The sequence below is a fragment of the Piliocolobus tephrosceles genome, chromosome 16 (assembly GCF_002776525.5).
Source record: "Piliocolobus tephrosceles isolate RC106 chromosome 16, ASM277652v3, whole genome shotgun sequence".
In the NCBI taxonomy this organism is placed as follows: Eukaryota; Metazoa; Chordata; class Mammalia; order Primates; family Cercopithecidae; genus Piliocolobus; species Piliocolobus tephrosceles.
Genome location: NC_045449.1, coordinates 33783730 through 33809053, shown reverse-complemented (window position 1 = coordinate 33809053; position 25324 = coordinate 33783730). Strand labels below are relative to the sequence as shown.

Genomic DNA, 25324 nt, shown 5'->3' with positions numbered 1-25324 from the left:
TTGTTTGTTGTTTGTTTTTGTTTTACGAGATGGAGTTTTGCTCTGTTGCCCAGGCTGGAGTGCAGTGGCATAATCTCGGTTCACTGCAACCTCCACTTTCCGGATTCAAACAATTCTGCGTCAGCCTCCTAAGTAGCTGGGATTACAGGCGCGTGCCACCACGCCTAGCTAATGTTTGTGTTTCTTAAGTAGAACTCGGTTTCATTGTGTTGGCCGGGCTGATCTTGAACGCCTGACCTCAAGTGATCCACCTGCCTCGGCCTCCCAAAGTGCTGGGATTATAAGTGTGAGCCACCTTGCCTGGCCAAAGCCATGTGTAACATAGCTACAAACGGACTTTTGATACTATTTATACTATGAAAATAGTTGAATTCTAGAAGAAATATTTTATAAGATTGCTGAATTGTTTTTAAGGCTTGGCAGTGTGTTCTTATTTTAACTTTAAACCTAATATTTGCTTTTTAAAGTTTACATGGCAGTACATTACAAATATTTAGATTTATCTATCTATATATCTATATTTATATATCTATATTGTTTTTCCTCAGATTGCTTTTTCTTATAAATATTCCCAGCTTCTGTTAAAATTCTTGAGAGTTTTTTTGTTTTTTTTTTTTTTTTGAGACGGAGTCTTGCTCTGTCACCCAGGCTGGAGTGCAGTGGCCGGATCTCAGCTCACTGCAAGCTCCGCCTCCTGGGTTCACGCCATTCTCCTGCCTCAGCCTCCAGAGTAGCTGGGACTACAGGCGCCCGCCACCTCGCCCGGCTAGTTTTTTGTATTTTTAGTAGAGACGGGGTTTCACCGGGTTAGCCAGGATGGTCTCGATCTCCTGACCTCGTGATCCGCCCGTCTCGGCCTCCCAAAGTGCTGGGATTACAGGCTTGAGCCACCGCGCCCGGCCAAAAATTCTGAAGAGTTTGGGCAGACGATTTTTTTTTTTTTGAGATGAAGTCTCCCTCTGTTGCCCAGGCTAGAGTGCAGTGGTGCCATCTTGGCTCACTGCAGCCTCTGCCTCCCTGATTCAAGCAATTCTCCTGCCTCAGCTTCCTGAGTAGCTGGGATTGCAGGCGTGTGCCACCATACCCAGCTAATTTTTTTTGTATTTTATTAGGGACAGGGTTTCACCACGTTGACCAGGCTGGTCTTGAACTCCTGATCTCAGGTGATCTGCCCGCCTCAGCCTCCCAAAATGCTGGGATTACAGGCGTGAACCACTGCGCCCAGCCTGGGCAGACAGATTTTTAACAGTTTATATAATAAACTCAGTGTTGTACTTTATCTTCACAATAATGAAGTATAATAAATTGATTTTTCTCTGGAATGGTTATTATTGGTTTCCTTTTCTTTTTTATAATTGCACGATCACTTGCCACATTGTTCACTATGTTCCTATTTGGTAAAACAGTCTTTAGTTACTTATTTGATGTCTGCTTTGGGTTTCTAGTTATCTTATGCCCATTTGGACTAAATGGCACTCTCACAGGACAGGCATTCAAGATGTCTGATTCAGCTACAAAAAAATTAATTGGTGAATGGAAACAGTTCTATCCTATCTCATGTTGCTTGAAGGAGATGTCTGAAGAAAAGCAGGAAGATATGGATTGGGAAGATGATTCTTTAGCTGCAGTAGAAGTTCTTGTTGGTATGTATGCTGAGTATTATTCCTAAGGGGAAAACGCATGATTGTATGTATTAGTTATATTTTGCTCAATAACAAGTCTAATAACTCAGTGGCTTTCAACACCAAAGATTTATTTCTTATTTCTTGCCCATATTACTTAAGGGCTGCATCTTAGCTGTGGTTTGGCTCCATGTATCTGCTTATTCTGTAACCTAGGTTAAATGAGTATCCCTGTAGCTAGGACATACTGTTCTTATGAGAACAGAAGAATAATAGGGACTGAACCAAACCATGTAAGTGTGCTCAAAGCTTCTGCTGGGATACAGTATATGTTGCATCTGCTCACATTGCATTAGACAAAACTAGTTAAATGGCCAAGCCAAAGTCATTGGAGCAGGGAAATAGATTCTGTCTAGAGAGAAGCGTGCTTAGAATGGGACAGTTAATTGTGAATTAATATTTGAAGGCTGAAAAGTTGACAGCCTGTGTTAGGTGATGTTTTAATGTTTCGTAAAACTATCACTTCTGATAACTTAAGAGACAGAAAATGTAACTAAAGAATTTGTGACTTTGCATGCTCTGCCTGCCAAAAGGGTCAGATTTTTTTATTTTTATTTTTTTTATTTTTTTGAGGCGGAGTCTCGCTCTGTTGCCCAGGTTGGAGTGCAATAGCGCAATCTTGGCTCACTGAAACCTCCTCCGCCTCCCAGGTTCAAGTGCTTCTCCTGCCTCAGCCTTGCTAGTAGCTGGGATTACAGGTGCACGCCACCATGCCCAGCTAATTTTTGTAATTTTAGTAGAGATGGGGTTTTGCCATGGCTGGTCTCAAATTCCTGACCTCAAGTGATCCACCTACCTTGGCCTCCCAGAGTGCTGGGATTACTGGCATGAGCCACTGCGCCCAGCCCAAAAGGGTCAGATTTTTTCAGATTGGCTATATTCTCTATGTCCTCTCATTCAGAGACCCAGGTTAACAAAGTACCGGTATCCGGGACATGTTAATCTCATAGTAGAAGACAGAAGTGAGAGAAGCTGCACTGACCCTACAAGCACATTTAAAGCTCTGTTAGGATGTGGCTTATGTCACATGCTTACATTCCAGAGCAAGTCACATAGCCTGACAATGGAGTGAAGACATATACTCTACCTCGGAGAGGCATGAGAGGAGGCATGGAGAAAATATAATTTAGCAGATAATTGGAATTAGAATCTACCATATTGTATTTAAGGGAATCTAATGGTAATGTTATACATGAAGATCACCTCATTTTGTCTTTTATTTGTTTATTTTTTTTGAGATGGAATCTCGCTCTGTCGCTGCCCAGGCTGGAGTGCAGTGGTGCGATCTCTGCTCACTGCAACCTCTGCCTCCTGGGCTTAAGCAGTTCTCCTGCCTCACCCTCCCGAGTAGCTGGGATTACAGGTGCCCGCCACCATGCCCAGCTAAATTTTGTATTTTTAGTAGAGATGGGGTTTAGCCATGTTGGCCAGGCTGCTCTTGAACTCCTGACCTCAAATGACCCACCCACCTCAGCCTTCCAGAGTGCCAGGATTACAGGTGTGAGCCACTGCTCCTGGCCTGTTTTTTTTTAAATAAAAAGATTACCAGTGTTCACTTTTAATAAACACATTACCAGAGCAGTTGTGACAAAAACGGAAACAAAACACACACATATTTTAGGCTTTTAAAATAGAGGCATATAGAAAAGTAAATAGAAAATGGTTTGTAATTCTAGTGTCCAGATTACCTTTGTTAAACTTAAAAAATAAAATTGAAAAAGTAATACACATTAAATTGGTCAGAGATGCAAACAAAGATTTAAAAAACACATTTCTAGAAATCTAAAAAATTAAAAGGAAAGCTGCCTTTTTCCAAATCTCTCTCAGCAAAGGTAACCACCACTGGCAGCTTGTTGTGGTTTATTATGGTTTCTTCTAAAAAAAAAGAAAGAAAAACTTATGCCAAAGAAGCTTATATTTATAAAAACGTATTTTTATTTGTACAGGTGTGATACCTACTTTTCTATTATAGTACTTTTGAGTATGACTAATTCAGTAGTCACAAAGGTAATTGGTTTTCCTGTCCCATTTTTGTTTTCCTTTCAGCTGGTGTCCGAATGATCTACCCAGCATGCTTTGTTCTAGTCCCTCAGTCAGACATTCCTACTCCTAGCCCTGTGGGATCTACTCACTGTTCATCTTCTTGCTTGGGTGTCCACCAAGTGCCTGCTTCCACAAGAGATCCTGCTATGTCTTCGGTTACGCTTACACCACCTACATCTCCTGAGGAAGTCCAAACAGGTATAGTAGTAATTTGTCTCATCAGCTCTGGTAATCTGTTACTTTGTGTACAGTAAGTACTTAAGAAATAATTTATTTTGAAATAGTTTCAAACTTCTTGAGAAGTTACAAGCATAGTACAAGTAATTTCCCTAGCCAGATTTCCAAACTGTTGTTATTTACTCGTTCACCCTCTCTGTGTATATGTACATTCATTATCATTGGTCTTTTTCTGAACCATTTGAGAACAAGCTACAGATGTGATGTCCCATCACTTCTGTGTACTCAGTGTATTTCCCAGAATTAAGGACACTCTTCTATACAACTATTACTCTATCTTCTTAGTCAGAAAATCAGCGTTGATACACTGCCATCCAGTTTGCATTCCCTGTTTTAGATATTTTGCTTTCTGTATTTAAAAGTAGCGTGCTTTTATTTTTAAAGATTTGTGTGTTTATAATTAAAATTTACTCCAACAGAGCAGCCCATTGCTGTGTTCTAATTCTTAGCACTTAAGTCCTACAAAAATAAACCCAAGCTTTTATAGTAACTGTCAATACAGAACTAAAGCATTTTAGCTATTAAAAAGGGTTTAGTTACCAAGGTGCTTATTTTCAGCAAAATGCCCTGTCACTCAGAAGGACATACGCATATGCTAAAGTTCTGACCCATCGATTGATGCAACAGGTTTATATCCCTGCCCTCCCTCCATCTACCTTTAAAACAAAACATAGAAGAACTTTTTACAATGGAGGATAAACATACAGAAACACAGAAGAGCTTTTTACAATGGAGGGGAAATATGCTCATGCTCAGCTGACCTTACAAAAAAGACTGATTTCCAACTAAATGAGAACACCAGAGTGTTTGGCTAGAGTCCAGCAATCATTGACTGACCGAGGTCAGAGGCTGGCAGGGACAGAAGGGCCAGAGTGCTGCCGCTGTAGGGGCTCATTCTGGGCTCCAAACCCCTCCTTGATGTGGAAGTCAGGCTCTGTGCAGCAGCTCCATAGTTGGTGTCCAGGGACCCTTCACAGTACTCCTGAGTCCTTCCAGTCTACCCACCTCTGGCCAGCCCCCAACCTTGATGATGTCACTGGGCATCAGGGTAGTCTGGTTTGCTTATACAGCATGATCCATGGGACACCTCCTTCCTCGCCCTCAGCCCACCTCCCTCCACACACCACCCTGTGCTGGCCCTGCCTGGCTCCTGAGAACCCCGCTCTTGGGACTGAGAGTGCTAGGTTACAGAGATGTACTTGACTGCCACATTTGCCTAATGAGATCTGATTCCAAAAAGAAGCATGCTTTTTGTCTCAAAATATAAATAATTTTACCAGATAGCTGGAGCAGCTTGTATCACAAATTAATAAAAAACCCAAATAATGTTACTTTAAACCTACCTTTATTCTCCTACAGCCTGTTTTTTTGTTTTGTTTTCAGTTGATCCTCAGTCTGCCCAGAAGTGGGTCAAATTTTCTTCAGTATCTGATGGCTTCAACTCCGATAGTACTAGCCACCATGGTGGGAAAATACCCAGAAAATTAGCAAATCATGTGGTGGATAGAGTTTGGCAAGAATGCAATATGAACAGAGCACAGAACAAGTGTGTATTTTCATTTATAAGTTCAAAAATTGCATGTTGATAATTACTTATAATTAGAAGATATCTAAAGTATAAACCATCATTTGTTTGATTTTTCTTTAACTCATAACGTTGATCTTTAAAATTAATTCTAATGCTATGTTGAGGTTTAATGGAAAATTTTATGAATTCTAAAGAATTTTGTAACTTTAAATCTTAGGAGGAAGTATTCTGCTTCATCAGGTGGTCTGTGCGAAGAAGCGACAGCTGCTAAAGTGGCATCCTGGGACTTTGTTGAAGCCACACAAAGAACAAATTGCAGTTGTTTGAGGTAGATTATTTCCCGATCAGTTGATGCCTATGTGTGATAGTTTCTCATGCCACTGAATGCTTAGGCCCACTTTATTTGAGATAGCTTACAAGAACATGACGTTAGGATTTTTTTCAAAAGAAAATTCAAGAAAAAGATTTCAGGGATTTGAAGCTGATTATAGAAATACATGTAGATATAATCCTTCAGTTCATTCACTGTTACCAGAGGCGGACTCTGAAAGTTTTGTTTCCTAGTGGCTAAATAAAAGACTATTTTATATGGGGCTATGGCATATATAGCATCTATAAGATATAAAAGGCATATAAGTCTCTTGAGAAAAGCATTGCTTCCTCAATGGCACTGCCTGAGAAATTTCTCCCAAAAGTTGTTTCTTTTTTAGAAAATAAAGAGACAGGGTCTTGGTTTGTTGCCCAGGCTGAAGTAATCATGGCTCACTGCAGCCTCAAACTCCTGGCCTCAGGCGATCCTCCTGCCCCAGCCTCCCAAGTAGCTAGGATTACAGGCATGTGCCACCACACCTGGCTAATTAAAAGAAAAAAAAAATTTGTGGAGAGGGGATCTTGGTACGTTGTCCAGACTGGTTTCGAACTCCTAGCCTCAAACAGTCCTCCCCTTGGCTTTCCAAAGTGCTAGGATTACAGGTGTGAGCCACCATACCTGGCCTACAATCTTTTTTTTTTTTTTGAGATGGAGTCTTGCTCTGTCTCCCGGGCTGGAGTGCAGTGACGTGATCTCGGCTCACTGCAAGCTCCACCTCCCGGGTTCACGCCATTCTCCTGCCTCAGCCTCCATAAAGTAGGAGTAGTTGGGAGGGACTACAGGCACACGCCACCATGCCCAGCTAATTTTTTTTATTATTATTATTAATGTATTTTTAGTAGAGACAGGGTTTCACTGTGTTAGCCAGGATGGTCTGGATCTCCTGACTTCATGATACAATCTTTTTTTAATAGCAAATACAGCATTGGGTTTTGAAGAGTACATTCTTTTCTTCTTCTTTTTTTTTTTTTTTAGCTTTTATTTTCGGTTCAGGGTTACGTGTGCAGGTTTGTGAAATAGGTAAACTCATGTCACAGGGATTTGCTGTGTAGATTATTTTGTCACTCAGATACTAAGCCTAGTACCCAGTAGTTACTTTTTTTGCTCCTGTCCCTCCTCCCTTACCCTGAAGTAGACCCCAGTGTCTGTTGGACCCTTCTTGCTCATTTAGCTACCACTTATAGGTGAGAACAGACAGTAGTTGGCTTTCTGTTCCTGTGCTAAGGATGATGACCTTCAGCTTCATCCATGTTCCTGCAGATGACATGATTTCATTCTTTTTTATGGCTGCACAGTATTCCATGGTGTGTACGTACCACATTTTCTTTATCCAGTCTGTCATTGATGGGCACTTAGGTTGATTCTACATCTTTGCTATTGTGAATAGTGCTGCAGGGAACATTTGTGTGTATGTGTCTCTGTGGTAGAATGATTTATATTCCCCTGGTATATAACCAGTAATGGGATTGCTGGGTCGGATGGTAGTTGTAGCTCTTTGAAGACTCACCACACTGCTTTCCACAATGGTTGAACTGTTTTCACTCCCACCAACAGTGTATAAATGTTCCTTTCTCAATCTCGCCAGCATCTGTTACTTTTTGACTTTTTAATAATAGCCATTCTGACTGGTGTGAGATGTTATCTCATTATGGTTTTGATTTGCATTTCTCTAATGATCAGTGATGTTGAGCTTTTTTACATATGCATGTTGGCTGCACTATGTCTTCTTTTGAAAAGTTTTCGTGTCCTTTGCCCACTTTTTAATAGGATTATTTTTTCTTATAAATTTAAGTTTTTTTGGATACTGGATATTAGACATTTGTCAGCACAGTTTGCAAAACTTTTCTCCCGTTACGTAGGTTATCTGTTTAGTCTGTTGATAATTTCTGTTGCTGTGCAACTGCTCTTTAGTTTAATTAGATCCCATTTGTCAATTTTTGCTTTTGTTGTGATTGCTTTTGACATCTTCGTCATGAAATTTTTGCCCATTTCTGTGTCCAGAATGATATTGTCTGAGTTGTCTTCCAGGGTTTTTATAGTTTTGGGTTTTACATTTAAGTCTTTAATTCATCTTGAGTTGATGTTTGTGTATTGTGTAAGGAAGTGGTTCAGTTTCAGTCATCTGCATATGACTAGCCAGTTATACCAGCACCATTTATTGAATAGGGAGTCCTTTCCCTATTGCTTGTTTTTGTGAGTTTTGTCAAAGATCAGATGGTTGTGGCAGTGCAGCCTTATTTCTGGGCTCTCTATTCTGTTTCATTGGTTTGTGTGTCTGTTTTAGTATCAGTACCATGCTGTTTTGGTAACTGTAGTCCTGTAGTACCGTTTAAGCCAGGTAACATGATGCCTCCAGCATTCTTCTTTTTGCTTAGGATTGCCTTGCCTATTTGGGCTGTTTTTGGATTTCATACAAATTTTAAAATAGTTTTTCCTAGTTCTGTGAAGAATGTCATTGGTAGTTTGATAACACTGAATCCAAATTGCTTTGGGCAGTATGGCCATTTTAAGGATATTGATTCTTTCTATCCATGAGCATGGAATGTTTTTCTGTTTTTTTGCATCATTTCTGATTTCTTTGAGCAGTGTTTTGTAATTCTCATTGTAGAGATCTTTAACCCCTCTGATTAACTGTATTCCCAGTTACTTTACTCTTTTTGTGGCAGATGTGAATGGGATTGCATTTCTGATTTGGCTCTCAGCTTGGTTGTTGTTGGTATATAGGGATGCTAGTGATTTTTGTACAGTGATTTTGTATCCTGAAATTTTACTGAAGTTGTCTATCAGTTGAAGGAGCTTTTGGGCTGAGACTGTGGGGTTTTCCAGGTTTAGAATCATGTTGTCTGTCAACAGGGATAGTTTTACTTCCTTTCTTTCTATTTGAATGCCCTTTATTTTTTTCTCCCTGATTCTTCTGGCCAGGACTTCCACTACTATTATGAATAGGAGCGAGAGGGGGCATTCTTGTGCCACTTTTCAAGGGAAATGCTTCCAGCTACGGTCTTTTTCTTAAAATGGTAAATACAGTGCTGGGTTTTGTGGAGTTATTTCTTATAACATTCTTTGGGCAGCTGTAAGTGAAATGTTGAAATAAGATTCAGAAAATAGGATTCTATAAGGGAAAAACTTAAAAGGGAGCAAAACTGTCAAAGCATGACAAAACCGTCATGCTTTCCAATGGACTATATTGGTTGAATGATTAGTAGAAGAATAGATGAATGTGGAATTCTTTAGAAATTTATTTAGTTTATATATTAAGGCCTTGTGATAAGATTTGGTTTTGAGAAGGTTTAAAATTATGTTGCCTAGAGTTTATTATTTTATCCTGCAGATTAAACATAGATCATAGGCTTTTGCAGTCAAGTAAACAATAATGGTCTTGACATCCCTAGTCAGAACTTGCCATGGAATAGATGGTCACCTGTCTTTCTCATGGAAGTGAACCAAAGAAATGGAGTGCCTGCAGGTTAGGGCCAAGGTTTTTCTACATTTGCGCTGTTGGTTTGAATATATAATAACAGAGTCTCTCAAGTGTACTGTTATGTTTTTGCATAAATTGAATATTCTTATATTGCATAAGAATTCTTACTTTGCATTTATTGAATAATTCTCTTTGGATTAAAGAATATGTAATTTTTTAAAGTCTGGCAACTTTGTTGAAAATTTACCTCTGTTAGAGAGATTGGAATAAAAACAAAGATATATTTAGCTATTGTTTAGCAGTTTAAAATAGCTAAAAAACCACACCTAAACTTGAACATAATTTGTATAAGAATGAGGGTCAGCAAAGTGTAATGAATTGGCCATATTTGGCCCACTGCCTGTTTTGTATGGCCTGTAAGCTGAAAATGATTTTTTTTTTGGTTTGAGACGATGTCTCGCAGACAGGAGTGCGGAGTGCAGTGGCGTGATCTCGGCTCACTGCACCCTTGCCTCCCGGGTTCAAGCAGTTCTCCTGCCTCAGCCTCCCAAATAGCTGGGACTACAGGCATGGGCCACCAAGCCTGGCTAATTTTTTGTATTTTTTAGTGGAGACGGGGTTTCACCATGTTGGCCTATCTGGTCTCAAACTCCTGACCTCAGGTGATCCATCTGCCTTGGCCTCCCAAAGTATTGGGATTACAGGTTTGAGCCACCAAGCCTGGGCCAACTGAAAATGATTTTTACATTTTTTAAAAGTTGAAAAAAATAAAGAATGTTTTATGGTATGGGAAGATTGTGTGAAATTCAGATTTCAGTATTGATAAATAAGGATTTATTATAACACAGCCACATTCATTTATTTACATATTGTCTGTGGTCGCTTTTGCCCCACAGTGGCAGAGTTGAGTAGTTGTGACACAGACTGGCCCCCAGGGGGTAAAATATTTACTCTCTGGTTCCCTACAGAAAAAGTTTGCTAATCCCTGGTCTAAGACCAAAAGAATGCTTAAATGAAATTAGGCTTTTCCAGAACTACCATTCGACCGAGCAATCCTATTACTGGATATATATACCCAGAGGAATATAAAGCATTCTGTCATAAAGACACGTGCATGGGAATGTTCATTGCAGCACTATTCACAATTGCAAAGACGTAGAATCAACCTAAGTGGTTATCAATGACAGATTGGATAAAGAAAATGTGCATGTACACCATGGAATGCTGTGCAGCCATAAAAAAGAATGAGATCATGTCTTCTGCAGGAATATGAATGGAGCTGGAGGTCATTTTCCTTAGCAAACCTATGCAGGAACAGAAAATTAAATATTGCCTGTTCTCACTTATAAGTGGAAGCTAAATGATGAGAATACATGGACACATAGAGGAGAACAACAGACACTGGGGTCCAGTGGAAGCTGGGAGGAGGGAGAGGAGCAGAAAAAATAACTCTTGGATACTAGACCTTTAATACCTGTGTAATGAAATAATCTGTAAACAAAGCCCCATGACATGAGTTTACCTATATAACAAACCATCACATTTACCCCTGAACCTAAAATAAAAGTTAAGAAAAAAATAAATTAGGATTTTCTTTCTCACTATTGGAATTTTTATCAAACAATTCTTTTTTAGTTCCTAAACTAGACTTTTTAATTCTTTTTGAAAAGATGTGGATTTTAAGTATTTTGTCTAAAATGGTTGTAGAGGAAGGCATTAAAAAATGCATGTTGGCAACATAAGTTTAAATTTTTGGTCTTTAAGCTGAACTTCTATTTTTAAGAAGTTATTTTCTTTTGTCCAGGCACAGTGGCTCATGCCCATAATCCCAGCACTTTGGGATGCTGAGGCGAGTGGATCACTTGAGGTCAGGAGTTCAAGACCAGCTTGGCCAACATGGTGAAATACCATCTTTACTAAAAATACAAAAATTAACCAGGCATGGTGGTGCACGCTTGTAATCCCAGCTACTCAGGAGGCTGAGGCAGGAGAATTGCTTGAACCCGGAAGGTGGAGGTTGCGGTGAGCCAAGATGGCGCCACTGTACTTCAGTGTTGGCTGCAAAGCGAGACTCCGTCTCAAAAAAAAAAAAGTTATTTTAAAAAATATTTTCTGAAATTCCTCACAGGCATATAGAGATTTAATATGCCAAAATTTTACATAATCGATACGTGTGATTTGCTTTGGTTAGTTTGCTCCTTTAGTAAATACAGCATTTCTAATCATTTACTTAGAAAAAAAATTACTATTACATTTTGTACTTTAGGTTCTTTGCCCACTACAAATCTAGCTTATTTCTTTTCTTTTTTTTTTTTTTTTTGAAACGGAGTCTTGCTCTGCCACCCAGGCTGGAGTGCAGTGGCCAGATCTCAGCTCACTGCAAGCTCTGCCTCCTGGGTTTACGCCATTCTCCTGCCTCAGCCTCCGGAGTAGCTGGGACTACAGGCGCCCGCCTCGTCGCCCGGCTAGTTTTTTGTATTTTTTAATAGAGACAGGGTTTCACCGTATTCACCAGGATGGTCTTGATCTCCTGACCTCGTGATCTGCCCGTCTCGGCCTCCCAAAGTGCTGGGATTATAGGCTTGAGCCACTGCGCCCGGCCCAAAATCTAGCTTATTTCTTAAGTGAAGGTAAGACAGATAGACAATGAGCTACTACGTGTGTATCCTCTTTGCCATGGAATATAGGAGTTTGGGGCATACATTGATAACTGACTCTTAATCGGCCTCTAGCTCGCTCTGAAATCCATTTCTGCTTTTTCTCTGTTCTGTTCTGTATTGCAGGGAATTAAATTTCCTAGACTCCTTTGCTTTCTGGAGTTGGCTAATAGGAGGCACTAACAGAAGATTGGAGGGTGAGAGGAGGGAAGAAGCCAGGGTCTTTCCCCAGTCCCTTTTTGAGCCAACTCCAGCAGCAGCTCCCTTGTGTCCTATTAACACAGCCCCTTCTCATGGTCCCAGTTACTACTGAGCAGATCCTGCTATGGTTCTAGCACCATCCTGAGCTTCCGGGATATGGTGAGACTACATCATCTTACTGTCCTTTCAGTGCTAGAAGTCATAGAAGCTCCCTGCTGTTACTAGTCTCTGGGTTGCCTCACTTTCCTCTGTTTTGTGTAACCAGTTCTGTATAGTGAATTTCTTCTGTGTGAAAGATAGGCCTGGACCCTGCCTGATAACATTGGCTTCTCTTAAAAATGATTTGGGAAGAAAAAAAATTCATAGCTGTACAGACAATTTATATGAATATAAATTATTTTAAGAAATTTAAAGTATGTGAAAAAAGCCTAAGTTCCCCTTAACCATCCTTTCTCTCCCGCAAGTGTACTCACTCTCTCTAGAAGTGGCTAGTTGCCAATTAGATACTATTTCTTCATACTTAATTTTATGTATTCTCCTCTCAACACATAAATATTATTATTTTTTTAGAGACTAGCTGTGTCGCCCAGGCTGGAGTGCAGTGATGAAATCATGGCTCATTATAGCCTCAAACTCCTGGGCTCAAACGATCCTCCTGCCTCAGTCTCCCAGCTAGCTAGAACTACAGGTGTGTGCCACAATGCTCGGATAATTTTTAAATATTTTGTAGAGACGGGGTCATGCTATGTTGTCCAGGCTGGTCGTGAACTCCTGGGCTCAAGCGATCTTCCTGCCTCAGCCTCCCAAAGTGCTGAGATTACCAGCGTGAACCACCATGCCTGGCCTCACATAAGTATTATTCTGATGTATTTTTCACAGCGAATTCTTTTCACTTAATGTGCCTCAGATCTTTCCATATTAGTTACTTATAGCTCTACTTCATTGTTTAAAAATTTTCCTGGGCCTGGGTGTGGTGGCTCACGCCTGTAATCCCAGCAGTTTGGGAGGCCAAGGGAGAAGGATTGCTTGAGGCCAGGAGTTCGAGACTAGCGTGGACAATGTAGTGATACTCTTTTTTTTAAAAGAAAAATGAAAAAAGAATGTTACTAATATTACACTGAATGGAAGTATCGTAGTTTATATAATCATTCTGGATTTGATGGACATACAGTTTGTTTCCATAGGTGTTTTTTGCTTGTGCTTACTTTAAAAAAAAGTAATACTGCTGTAACTATCAGTTATCTATTAGGTTTTTTCGAATACTTACTCTGTGACAGAAGGTGTCTAGCCTCAGAATACACTAGCTAACAAAAGGCGAGAGGGCTGTTTAAGTACGTGTGACATCAAAAAAGATTCTACCGATTTTACTCACATTTTTTGCATGTAGAAAATGTTGGTTTTTCTTGTGATTTCACTGATCTGAAGACTATCCTCACAATTACTTTTTGCCATTATAATAAGTGAGAAACATAAAATTGGTGCATTTTTCATTAGCGAGATTGAATAGCACACATTTACTGATATTAGACTTTAGTGTGGTGGAATGTTCATAGAAAAACTGCACATAGAAAGCAGGCTGCTAAGTAAAAAGCAATACATTAAATTTCACATGTTAACGTTAAAGTACTGCATGCCTAACATCAATAGGAAAGAATAATCTAAAAGGATTACTCTGTTGGTTTGTGCTTTGAGGACAATTTCTTTTTTTTACAAAGATTACTCAATGTGGTTGTGTTCTAGCATGAAATTTAATTGTTCGGCCAGGTGCAGTGGTTCATGCCTGTAATCCCAGCACTTTGGGATGCTGAGGCAGGTGGATCACAAGGTGAGGAGATGAGAACCATCCTGGCTAACACAGTGAAACCCTGTCTCTACTAAAAATACAAAAAAATTAGCCAGGCTTGGTGGTGGGGGCCTGTAGTCCCAGCTACTCAGGAGGCTGAGGCAGGAGAATGGTGTGAACCTGGGCGGTGGAACTTGGAGTGAGCCGAGATTGCACCACTGCACTCCAGCCTGGGTGACAGAGCAAGAGTCCGTCTCAAAAAAAAAAAAAAAAAAAAAAGTTCAGTTGTTCTCTCTAAAGAAACTAGCTTTTAGAAAGAGGTCTGTATAGAAGTAAAGGGCTGATTTAATGTCAAAAATTTAGAGAACCGCTGCTATTAGTATATAACCCCAGTTAATAGTTTCTTACTCATAAGAGCTGGGTAAGTGAATGCATGGCCATTTACTTTTCACATCCCTTGTATACTTGGGACATAACTAAATAGTTCACCTCAGATGAATCGAGATCCTATTTCTCCTACTGCCTTGCATAAAATAGACTAATTCTCAAACTTTTTCATCTCAGAACTTATTTACAGTCTTAAAAAGTTGTTGAAGACTGCAAAGTACGTTTATTACATCTATTTATATTTTAGAGAAATTTTAAAGCACCACTTATTAAAAATAACAGTCTCAGTGCATATTAACATGAATAAAATAGACATCCACTTTATTTTCCAAAACACTAGCAAAAAAACTGATTGAGTGGCATTGTTTTACAGTTGTGCAAGACTCTTTAATATTGAGTTTAGTAAGATAGTTGAATTCTTACATCTGCTTCTGCATTCAGCGTATTGCTGGATATTGTCTTGTTTGAAGTATATGAAGAAAATCCAGCCTCATGTAGTTATGCAATTGGAGAAGGGAAGAGAGTATTTTAATAACTTTTTCAGATAATTGTGGATATTCTTCTTTGGTACTAGACCAAAAATTGACAAGTGGTAGTTTCTTAAAGGTTAGTTGCAGTGTGACATCTAAAGCCCTGTCAGTAGTTGTACTTCACTAATAACTGAATGGATCTTTCGATTTTGTAGCATCATGCGTTGGTCATTTGAAAAATATCAGTTCACTGAGTTATACAGATCTGAATGTTGGCACATTTTGTTATATATACTCATCTCCAAATATCCGTGGAGGATCGATGTTCTGGAACCCTCACAGATAAGAAAATTTATGGATGCTCAAGTCCTTCATATAAAATGAGTTAGTATTCATATAACCCATATACATCCGTCAGTATTCCTTTTTTTTTTGAGACAGAGTCTTCCTCTGTTGCCCAGGCTGGAGTGCAGTGGTGTGATCTTGGCTTACTGCAACCTGCCCCTCCCTGGCTCAAGCGATTCTCGTGCCTTAGCCTCCCAAGTAGCTGGGACTATAGGCATGCGACACCACGCCCAGCTAAATTTTTTTTTGTGTGTATTTTTAATAGAGATGGGGTTTCACCAGGTTGGCCAGGCTGGTCTTGAACTCCTGGCCTCAAGTGATCCACCCACCTCAGCCTCCCAAAGTGTTGGGGTTACAGGCATGAGCCACTGTACCTGGCCCTTCAGTATAGTTTAAATAATCTCTAGTTTGTTTATAATACATAATACAGTGTGTTACATAAATAGTTATACCATATTGTTTTTTACAATTTATATTGTTTTTTATTGTTGTACTGTTAACTTTTCATTTTTGAAAAATAATATTTTTCATCTCTGGTTGGTTGAATTTGAGGATGTGGAATTCAACCAATACAGTGTATCAGAATATTTCATTCATTAATATTACCAGTGACCTCATCTGAAAAGTATTTGTTAGAAGGCTATCAAGCTCACTGTGTCAGATACAGTTTTCCAAAATTCTAAATCTTGCAGTGATACCAACTGTATTAGCAGAAGTATTGTTTAGCAGTCAAGCTCAAAATGATCAGTTCTTCCTTAAATGACAAACTCATTTTGTTCATGTTTGATAGCCTAATAAACAAGTCTGCCAAATGGCCAAATATGGATAATCTTAGTTTATCTACCAGTCAGCTAGTTTCAGCTTGTAACTCAAACTATTGTACAAGTGCTTTTCCTCAAAATAGCCATTGTACTTCAAATCTATAGCAGAAATACTTTATATGTACTTCCTGTTTCTTTATACAGAGTGTAAAAAGATGGTATAAGGATTGAGATTATTAAAAATTATTTGTGCTGTCTTCATGAAGGACATTCTTAAGTGATACTATCATAAAAAACAGCAAACTGAATGTGTGGTGGTGGAGAAAGCAGTGGCTACTACTGCTATTACAGTTGGTACCATTCCCTTGATTCATGTTCAGTTGCTAGAAGTTTTGCCGCCTATTGTTTTTGAACCATCTTTGTAAATTTCAACACAATAAAAAAGGCAGATAGTGTCTTGGTGCTATTGTGGAAAGAGTTTTGAACCCCTGAAGCCCCTGAAAAGGAGGGTTCATGGACCATACTTTGAATTTAGTAGACAGTCAGATATTTGAATAATTGATACGTTAATGATACTGTTTTTTTTCCTTTTTATATATTTTTTTCAGTTTCTTCTCTTGATTTAGAAGTTTGGTGTTTTTATTATTTTGTTAATTGAATTAATCCTTTATTGTACCTGCTTTCCTTAAAGTCTACAGTTAGAGTCTATGTTCTTTTTATGGAATGAACAAGAACCTTGAAATACTTTAATCTTGCTCCTCACATCTTTCATGCTTTTTTTTTTTTTTTTTTTTTGCATTTTAGTTCTCTGTTTTGTTATTAGAAAATTCAAACATGGATAAAAATAAGTGAATTGGGCAATGAATTCCTATTTATCAACCATTTCGTATTCACTTGCTGTGTTTGCTTCAACTAGACCTTTTCTCTTCCTGAAGATCTTTAAAATTTGTTTAATTTACTTTATTATTTATTATTTTATATATATATATATATATATATATATATATTTCCTATCTTCTCTGGATTTGAGGCAGAGTTTCATTCTGTCACCCAGGCTGGAGTACAGTGGCCCTATCTTGGCTCACTTGCAACCTCCACCTCCTGGGTTCAAGTGATTCTTCTGCCTCACCCTCCTGAGTAGTTGGGATTAAAGGCGCCTGCCACCACACCCGGCTAATTTTTTGTATTTTTAGTAGAGACGGGGTTTCACCATGTTGTCCAGGCTGGTCTAGAACCCCCGGCCTCGGGTGATCTGTCCACCTTGGCCTCCCAAAGTGCTGGGATAACAGGCGTGAGCCACCATGCCCAGCCCAATACATTTTATTGAACTTACCTAACATATTATTTTGATATATAGTAATTGTGATGACACATTAGTGAGATATTTAACATTCCTTTATTTTATAACATGTCTTGGAAAATTGGTATTTTACATCTATAGCACATCTCAAGTTAGACTAGCCACTTGTCAAGTGTCTAATGGCTACATGTAACTTGTGGCCACCATTATTGGATAGTGCAGCTTTAGAAATTAGGTAGAAATAGGACTGAAGGGCTGGAAGATACAGAAAAGATGAATTTCTATTCAATATTAAGAATTTACCTTCTAGCAGTTGGAGCTGTTTGATGAGGGGGATGCATCTCCTTTTACAGTAATATGGTCCTTATCATTGAAAGTATTTTTAAAAAAAACCCATTCAAGCCAGTGGAGTGGCTCTTGCCTGTAAACCCAGCTACTTGGGAGGCGGTAGTGAGCTCTAATCATGGTACCGTGTTCCAGCCTGGGCAAGAGCGTGAGGAAAAAAAAAGAGAAGGGATTATTCATACATTGGGTAGAACCTGCTGGGTTTTTTGGTTTTTGTTTTGTTTTGTTTTTTGGTTTTGGTTTTTTGTGTTTTGGACAAATTTCTGTGTTTAAAAAAAAAAAAAAAATGCTCTTTTACAAAGTTCAGACCGGGTAGGTGGCTCATGCCCATAATCCCAGCACTTTCGGAGGCCAAAGCGGGTGTATCACTTGAGGTCAGGAGTTTGAGACCAGCGTGGCCAATGTGGCGAAACCTCATCTCTACTGGGAAAAAAAAATATGTGTGTGTGTGTGTGTGTGTGTCTGTGTCTGTATATATATATGTGTGTGTGTGTATATATATGTGTGTGTATATACATATAATTAGACTGATGTGGTGGCAGGTGCCTGTAATCCCAGCTACTTGGGAGGCTGAGGTGGGGGAATCACTTGAACCTGGGAGGCAGAGGTTACAATGAGTGGAGATCATGCCGCTGCACTCAAGCCTGGGCAACAGAGCGAGACTCTCAAAAATTAAATAAAATGAAAAGTTCAAACAATACACAATAATAAAAAATTAAAAATTAACAGGTTCCCCTCTTATGTGTGTAGGTCTGCCTGTTGCTTTCTTTCAGACAAATGGAATCGTGCTGTATTTCTGCAACTTTTGTTTTGATAAACTGCCTGAGTGTTTATCCACGTTAGCACTTACAGATTTACTCTTTTTAAAAAGTTCATAATACTGCATTTTATAGATATATAATACTTTATTTGGCAAATTTCTATGCTATGCTCTTGATAAAGATTTTTAATTCAAATCTTAGATATTACTTTTCTGCAGTACTTCAGTATGCAGCTCTAAAAAATACAAGTATCTTCTTACATTAATATAATTCTACCCTCATACCTAATGTTATACCTTGTCCAGATTTTCTCAGAAATGTCTTTTTGTAGGTAGTTTATTTGACTAGGATTCAAACAAGGAGTAAACATTTGGTTGTTATGTTTTCTGAATCTCTCCTTTTAGTTATCTCCTGTTCCCTTTTCATGACATTGACTTGGTTGGTAAAACTAGGTCAGTTCTCCCTGTAGAGTGCCCCATATTCTGGATTTTTCATTTTACTTGTCATGTAATTTTACTTCTTTTGGTGTAATTTAATTTCTTCCTTTTTCCTTTGCATTTCTGTAAATGGAAGGTAACTGTAGAGCTGAGCTATCCAATACTAGCTGTGTTAGTAACTACTGTTGGCTATTTAAATTTACAGTAATTGGATTTAAATACAATTAAAAATTCAGTTCCTCAGCTGGGTGCAGTGGTTCATGCCTGTAATCCCAGCACTTTGGAAGGCTCTCTTGAGTCCAGGAATTTGAGGTTACAGTGTGCTATGATTGTACTGCATTCCAGCCTCAGTGACAGAACAAGACCTTGTCTCTTAAAAAAAAAAATTTGGTTCCTCAGTTACACTAGCCACAATTCAAGTGCTCAAGAGCCATATACAGGCTGGGTGCAGTGGCTCATGCCTGTAATCCCAGCATTTTGGGAGGCCGAGGTAGGTGGATCATTTGAGGTCAGGAGTTCAAGACCAGCCTGACCAACGTGGTGAAACCCCATCTCTACTAAAAATACAAAAATTAGCCCAGTGTGGTGGTGGGCACCTGAAATCCCAGCTACTTGGGAGACTGAGGCAGGAGAATAGCTTGAACCCAGGAGGCAGAGGTTGCCCTGAGCCAAGAGCATGCCACTGCACTCCAGCCTGGGTGACAGAGCGGGACTGTGTCTCAAAATATATATATATATACACACACACATCAAAACATATACAGAACTTCCCATCATCATATATAGAAAGTTCCGGACAGTGCTCAGTGCTGGCCTGGGGGCTTGATTACTTGATTAGACTCAACTTCAACATTTTTAGCAAGAGTAGATGGTGGCTGTGTTGCTTTTTATTGTGTTACATCAGAGAGACACAGTATCTGGTTGTCCCATGTCTAGTAATGTTAAGATTGATTAGGTGGGGATCAGCCTTACCCTTTCATTGTATAGTTTTTTTGTTTGTTTCTTTGTTTGGTGGGGGGTGGGACAGAGTCTTGCTATGTCACCCAGGCTGGAGTGCAGTGGCGTGATCTCAGCTTGTTGCAACCTCCATCTCCTGGGCTGAAGCGATTCTCCTGCCTCAGCCTCCTGAGTAGCTGGGATTACAGGTGCCTGCCACCACGCCTGGCTAGTTTTTGTATTTTTAGTAGAGACAGGGTTTCACCATGTTGGCCAGGCTGGTCTCGAACTCCTGACCTCGTGATCCAACTACCTCGGCCTCTCAAAGTGCTGGGATTACAGGTGTGAGTCACCGCACCTGGCCTTATTGTATAGTTTGTAATAATGTTGACAATGAATAAAGACAATTTATCTTCTCCCTCTGAAATCTCTGACCTCTTTCTTGCCTTATTGCATTGGGTAAAACCTTCAGTAAAACGTTAAATGTTGAGAGCTAATATTCTTGCTTTGTTCTTAATGTTAAGGAGAAATTATTCATGCTTAAACATCAAGTAAGATACTAGTTGTAGTTTTTCATAGATATCTATCAGATCAAGCAAACTTTCTTTTATTCCTTGGTTGCTGAGTCTATATAAATAGGGGTTGAATATATTAATAGTATTAGTAGGGTTTTTCCTATAGTTATTGAGATAATATGGTTTTCTTTTATTCTGTTAATGTCATGCATGATATTTTTTTCTTTTGGATGCTACACTTTACATTCCCAGAATTAACATCATTTGGTCATAATGTGTTATTCTTTTATATTTTGCTGGTTTGAGTTGCTAATATTTTGTTAATTATTTACATCTGTGTTCTTAAGAGATAATGGTCTACGGTTTTCTTTTTGTGTAATATCTTTGATTTTAATATTAGGATAATGGTGGATTTCTCCTATGTCCTTTTGAAATGAGTTTGGTTTTCTTTGATAACTTTGGTTCTTTTTTTCCTCCATGCACAATAAGATATCTCAGGCTCTGTACAAAAAGTATCTCGGCCAGGCGCAATGGCTCACGCCTATAATCCCAGCACTTTGGGAGGCCAAGGCGGGCAGATCACAAGGTCAAGAGATCAAGACCATCCTGGCCAACGTGGTGAAACCCCGTCTCTACTAAAAATACAAAAGTCAGCTGGGTGTGGTGGCGTGCACCTGTAGTCCCAGCTACTCGGGAGGCTGAGGCAGGAAAGTCGCTTGAACCTGGGAGGTGGAGGTTGCAGTGAGCCAAGATTGCACCACTGCACTCCAGCCTGGCAGCAGAGTGAGATTCGGTCTCCAGAAAAAAAAAAAAAGGTGTCTCAGCATGTCTTCTCAACAGAGAGTTTGTCAAATAAGTGCCTGTCACTGCTTTTTAATACTCTTTCTGGATAGCTCTGATTCAACAAAAAAGTAAAATTTAAAAAGAAAAACCTAACGAATACTGAATGTGTAAACTCCGTATCTTACCACATTTTAAAAGTTTCTTGGCTGGGCATGGTTGCTCATGCCTGTAATCCCAGCACTTTGGGAGGCCGAGGAGGGCGGATCACCTGAGGTCGGGAGTTCAAGACCAGCCTGACCAACATGGAGAAACCCCGTCTCTACTAAAAATACAGAATTAGCTGGGCATGATGGCGCATGCCTGTAATCCCAGCTACTAGGGAGGCTGAGGCAGGAGAATTGCTTGAACCTGGGAGGCAGAGGTTGCAGTGAGCCGAGATCACGCCATTACACTCCAGCCTGGGCAAGAAGAGCAAAACTCCGTCTCAAAAAAAAAAAAACGTGTCTTAGTGTAAACATAATATTATGAGTATATATATCTCATTGCGTTTGGAAATGAAATCTTTTTTTTTTTTTTTTTTTTTTTTTGAGACGGAGTCTTTTTTTTTTACCCAGGTGGGAGTGCAGTGGCATGATCTCGGCTCACTGCAACCTCCGCCTCCTGGGTTCAAGCTGTTCTCCTGCCTGCCTCCCAATTAGCTGGGACTACAGGCGTGTGCCACCACACCTGGCTAATTTTTTATTTTTAGTAGAGACAGGGTTTTACCATGTTGGCCAAGCTGGTCTCAAACTCCTGACCTTAGGTGATCCACCCTCCTCAGCCTCCCAAAGTGCTGGGATTACAGGCATCAGCCACCGTACCCAGCCTAGAAATCTTAAACTTAGCAAAATTATTTGATGTTTAGGTATATCATTTAAGTTCTTCATTTTAGAATTGCTTCAAATTATGAGGAAGAAATTATTTTAGGCATTTTCTTTCCCTTTTCTAGTCAGCTTATTCTTTTTTTTTAGTGCTAAGTATTTGGATAAGGTAGATATTGTGTGAGGCCCATCAGTCAGTCAATTCTAGCACTTTCCAGACTGATGTAACTTCTGTTCAGTAGAGTAGAATACACTTTCTAGCCAGTTGCTGTAGGATTGTAGGTGATGACTACGCTTAGCCAAGCCATTAATTTATAATAATTACTAACAGGAAATATCAGGTACATTTAGAAATGAGTAAATTTCAAGCCTTGTTATGCCTTTTAACCTTAACTAGAATCTTACCTCTGTATTTAAATTAGATACTAAAATATTTAAATCATATAAGACATAATCTTTGGCTGTCCGATCACATGACTATTAAATGAGCATGAGAGAATTGGCTTTTATGAATCTTTTTGCATACCCTTGTGTTTTATTTAGGTCACGAGCAAAGTATTTTTTCCTCTTTTAAATTCAAATTACTTTTAGGATTATATGTGAAAAACAAATGGTAACTGAAGTGTCTAATACTGTTAACTGGTATTATACTTTGCCATAATAGTGATACTATAAATATGAAACCTTTATTTTAACTTTTCAGGCACAAAAATCTCAAGTCAAGAAATGCTGGACAAGGACAGGCACCATCTTTAGGTCAGCAACAACAAATACTTCCTAAGCACAAGACCAATGAGAAGCAAGAAAAAAGTGAAAAGCCACAGAAACGCCCCTTGACCCCTTTTCACCATCGTGTGTCTGTTAGTGATGATGTTGGCATGGACACAGATTCAGCTAGCCAAAGACTTGTGATCTCTGCTCCAGACAGTCAAGTGAGATTTTCAAATATCCGAACTAATGATGTAGCAAAGACTCCTCAGATGCATGGCACCGAAATGGCAAATTCACCTCAACCACCCCCACTTAGTCCTCACCCCTGTGATGTGGTTGATGAAGGAGTGACTAAAACACCTTCAACTCCTCAGAGTCAACATTTTTATCAAATGCCAACACCAGATCCCTTGGTTCCTTCTAAACCAATGGAAGATAGGATAGACAGTTTGTCCCAGTCTTTCCCACCTCAATATCAGGAAGCTGTAGAACCTACAGTATATGTTGGTACAGCAGTAAACTTGGAAGAAGATGAAGCCAATATAGCCTGGAAGTATTACAAGGTCCCAAAGAAAAAAGATGTAGAGTTTTTACCACCTCAACTTCCAAGTGATAAATTCAAGGATGATCCAGTTGGACCTTTTGGACAGGAAAGTGTAACATCAGTTACAGAGTATGTATTTTTTTTAATAGTCACCATTATAATTTAAGGGTGGAAGTGATGCAAGTTCTTAATACTAGGACTCAGTATTGGATTCAAGGTAGGATTTACAAGAATAAATTCATTGAGTATTAACTTTGCATTATTCCTTTACTGTGTTTTTTCCTCAGGGAACTTCTTTATTATGAAATAACTTTAGCCACAAAAAGTGGAGAAAATAATATGTAAACACTTGGACACTTGTACATCAGCCACTTTAAGAATTTTACATACAGTTAGAATTCCCATGTACTGTTTTTCTTCTTCCAGTCTTCCTTCCACTGTCCTGAATTTGGGTACCTTTTTTTTTTTTTTTTCCCCAAGACAGAGTCTCTGTCGCCCAGGCTAGAGTGTAGAGGCATGATCTAGGCTCACTGAAACTTCACCTCCGGGTTCAAACAATTTTCTGCCTCAGCCTCCCAAGTAGCTGGGATTATAGGTGTGTGCCACCACACCCAGCTAATTTTTATATTTTTAGTAGAGACGGAGTTTCACCATGTTGGCTAGGCTGGTCTCGAACTCCTGACCTCAAGTGATTCACCTACCTCGGCCTCCTGAAGTGTTGGGATTACAGGCATAAGCCACTGCACCCGGCCTGAATTGGTACTTATTATTTCAGTATAGGTTTTTATACATGTAGCTCTAGTTATTTTAGTTGCTTTATGGTATTTCCTTATGAATATATGGTAAATATCTAAACTCTTAAAGATGGGTATGTTGGTTATTTTCAGTTTTCACCCTAACATTTTCCATTTTGTTTGGTACACATTTCCTTGTATACGCGTATAAGAATTTCTTTAGGAAATACATCTAAAAGCCTTTTTCAACATGGCTATGTCCATTTTCAACATTAAGGGTTGTTGTTGCTGTTCTGCAACTGGTATATGGTTTAAACCCTCATGAACCATCAGTATATGAGAATGGCTGCTACACTATGTTTTCCTCTATAGTTGGTATTACGAGATTTAATTTCACTAATCTACAGCACGCAAAATGTCATCTCATTGTCTAAATATGTGTCTTCTAGATTTCTAGTGAGATTGAGCATCATTTAAAATGTTTTGGGGGTATTTAGGTTTCCTCTTTTCTGACCTGCCTATTCGTCGTATTTTTTAGTCCATTTTTCTTTTTTTTTTCTGATGTATTCTTTGCATGTTCTGAGTATTAATCCTGCATTAGTTTTATATGCTGTAGGTATCTTCCTCCATCTGTGGTTTGCCTTCTTTGTTCACTGTATTAATGTTATACTTTGGGCAGAAGAAGGCTTTTTTCCAGGTATCCCTTGACTTTCTATGTTGTTATAAACACATTTATAGTCTGTCTAATAATAAGTCTTTTATATACAAATTTTTCTGAAAGATGAAAATCAACCAATAAAATACAATTATGCTCAATAGAACTGTCTACCTATTTATTAGTGCAAGGCCAAAGAATGTACAAAGATTACGATTCCTCCTTTATCAGATCATTGTCAGTGAATTACCTTTTTTTTTCAGTGAATTACTTTCTTTTTTTCTTTTTTTTTTTTTTTTTTTTTGAGGCGGAGTCTCACTCCGTCGCCCAGGCTGGAGTGCAGTGGCCGGATCTCAGCTCACTGCAAGCTCCGCCTCCCGGGTTCACGCTATTCTCCTGCTTCAGCCTCCGGAGTAGCTGGGACTACAGGCGCCCGCCACCTCGCCCAGCTAGTTTATTGTATTTTTTAGTAGAGACGGGGTTTTACCGTGTTAGCCAGGATGCTCTCGATCTCCTGACCTCGTGATCCGCCCGTCTCGGCCTCCCAAAGTGCTGGGATTACAGGCTTGAGCCACCGCGCCCAGCCTAGTGAATTACTTTCTTATTGCTTAAATGCTACTAATAGGTTAAATAATGTCTTAGACTTTATTTGCTTAAAATGTCACATTTTCGTTATCGATTTATGTTTATTTTTTAATGTAGCTTTTTTTCTCAATATCAGATTACTCCAGATAATATAACTATTATATGGAGTTTAATACTTTCTTATTTCTGTTATAATGTGAACCAATTGCTTTCTAGACTTGTTTTCAGCTCTCTAGGATTTCATTTTTATTAGACTCAAGTTAATACCACAAT

General features: G+C 39.1%; 1 protein-coding gene across 1 annotated transcript in view; it reads left to right on the top strand.

Annotated features, from left to right (window-relative positions):
• Positions 1-25324, top strand: part of MED13 (mediator complex subunit 13) — a 123876-nt gene that overhangs the window by 31768 nt on the left and 66784 nt on the right. The window contains exons 5-9 of the mRNA XM_023204666.2: positions 1446-1643; positions 3729-3923; positions 5346-5508; positions 5708-5818; positions 22526-23206. Coding sequence (XP_023060434.2) covers positions 1446-1643; positions 3729-3923; positions 5346-5508; positions 5708-5818; positions 22526-23206 — 1348 coding nt within the window. The remainder of the gene's footprint in view (positions 1-1445; positions 1644-3728; positions 3924-5345; positions 5509-5707; positions 5819-22525; positions 23207-25324) is intronic.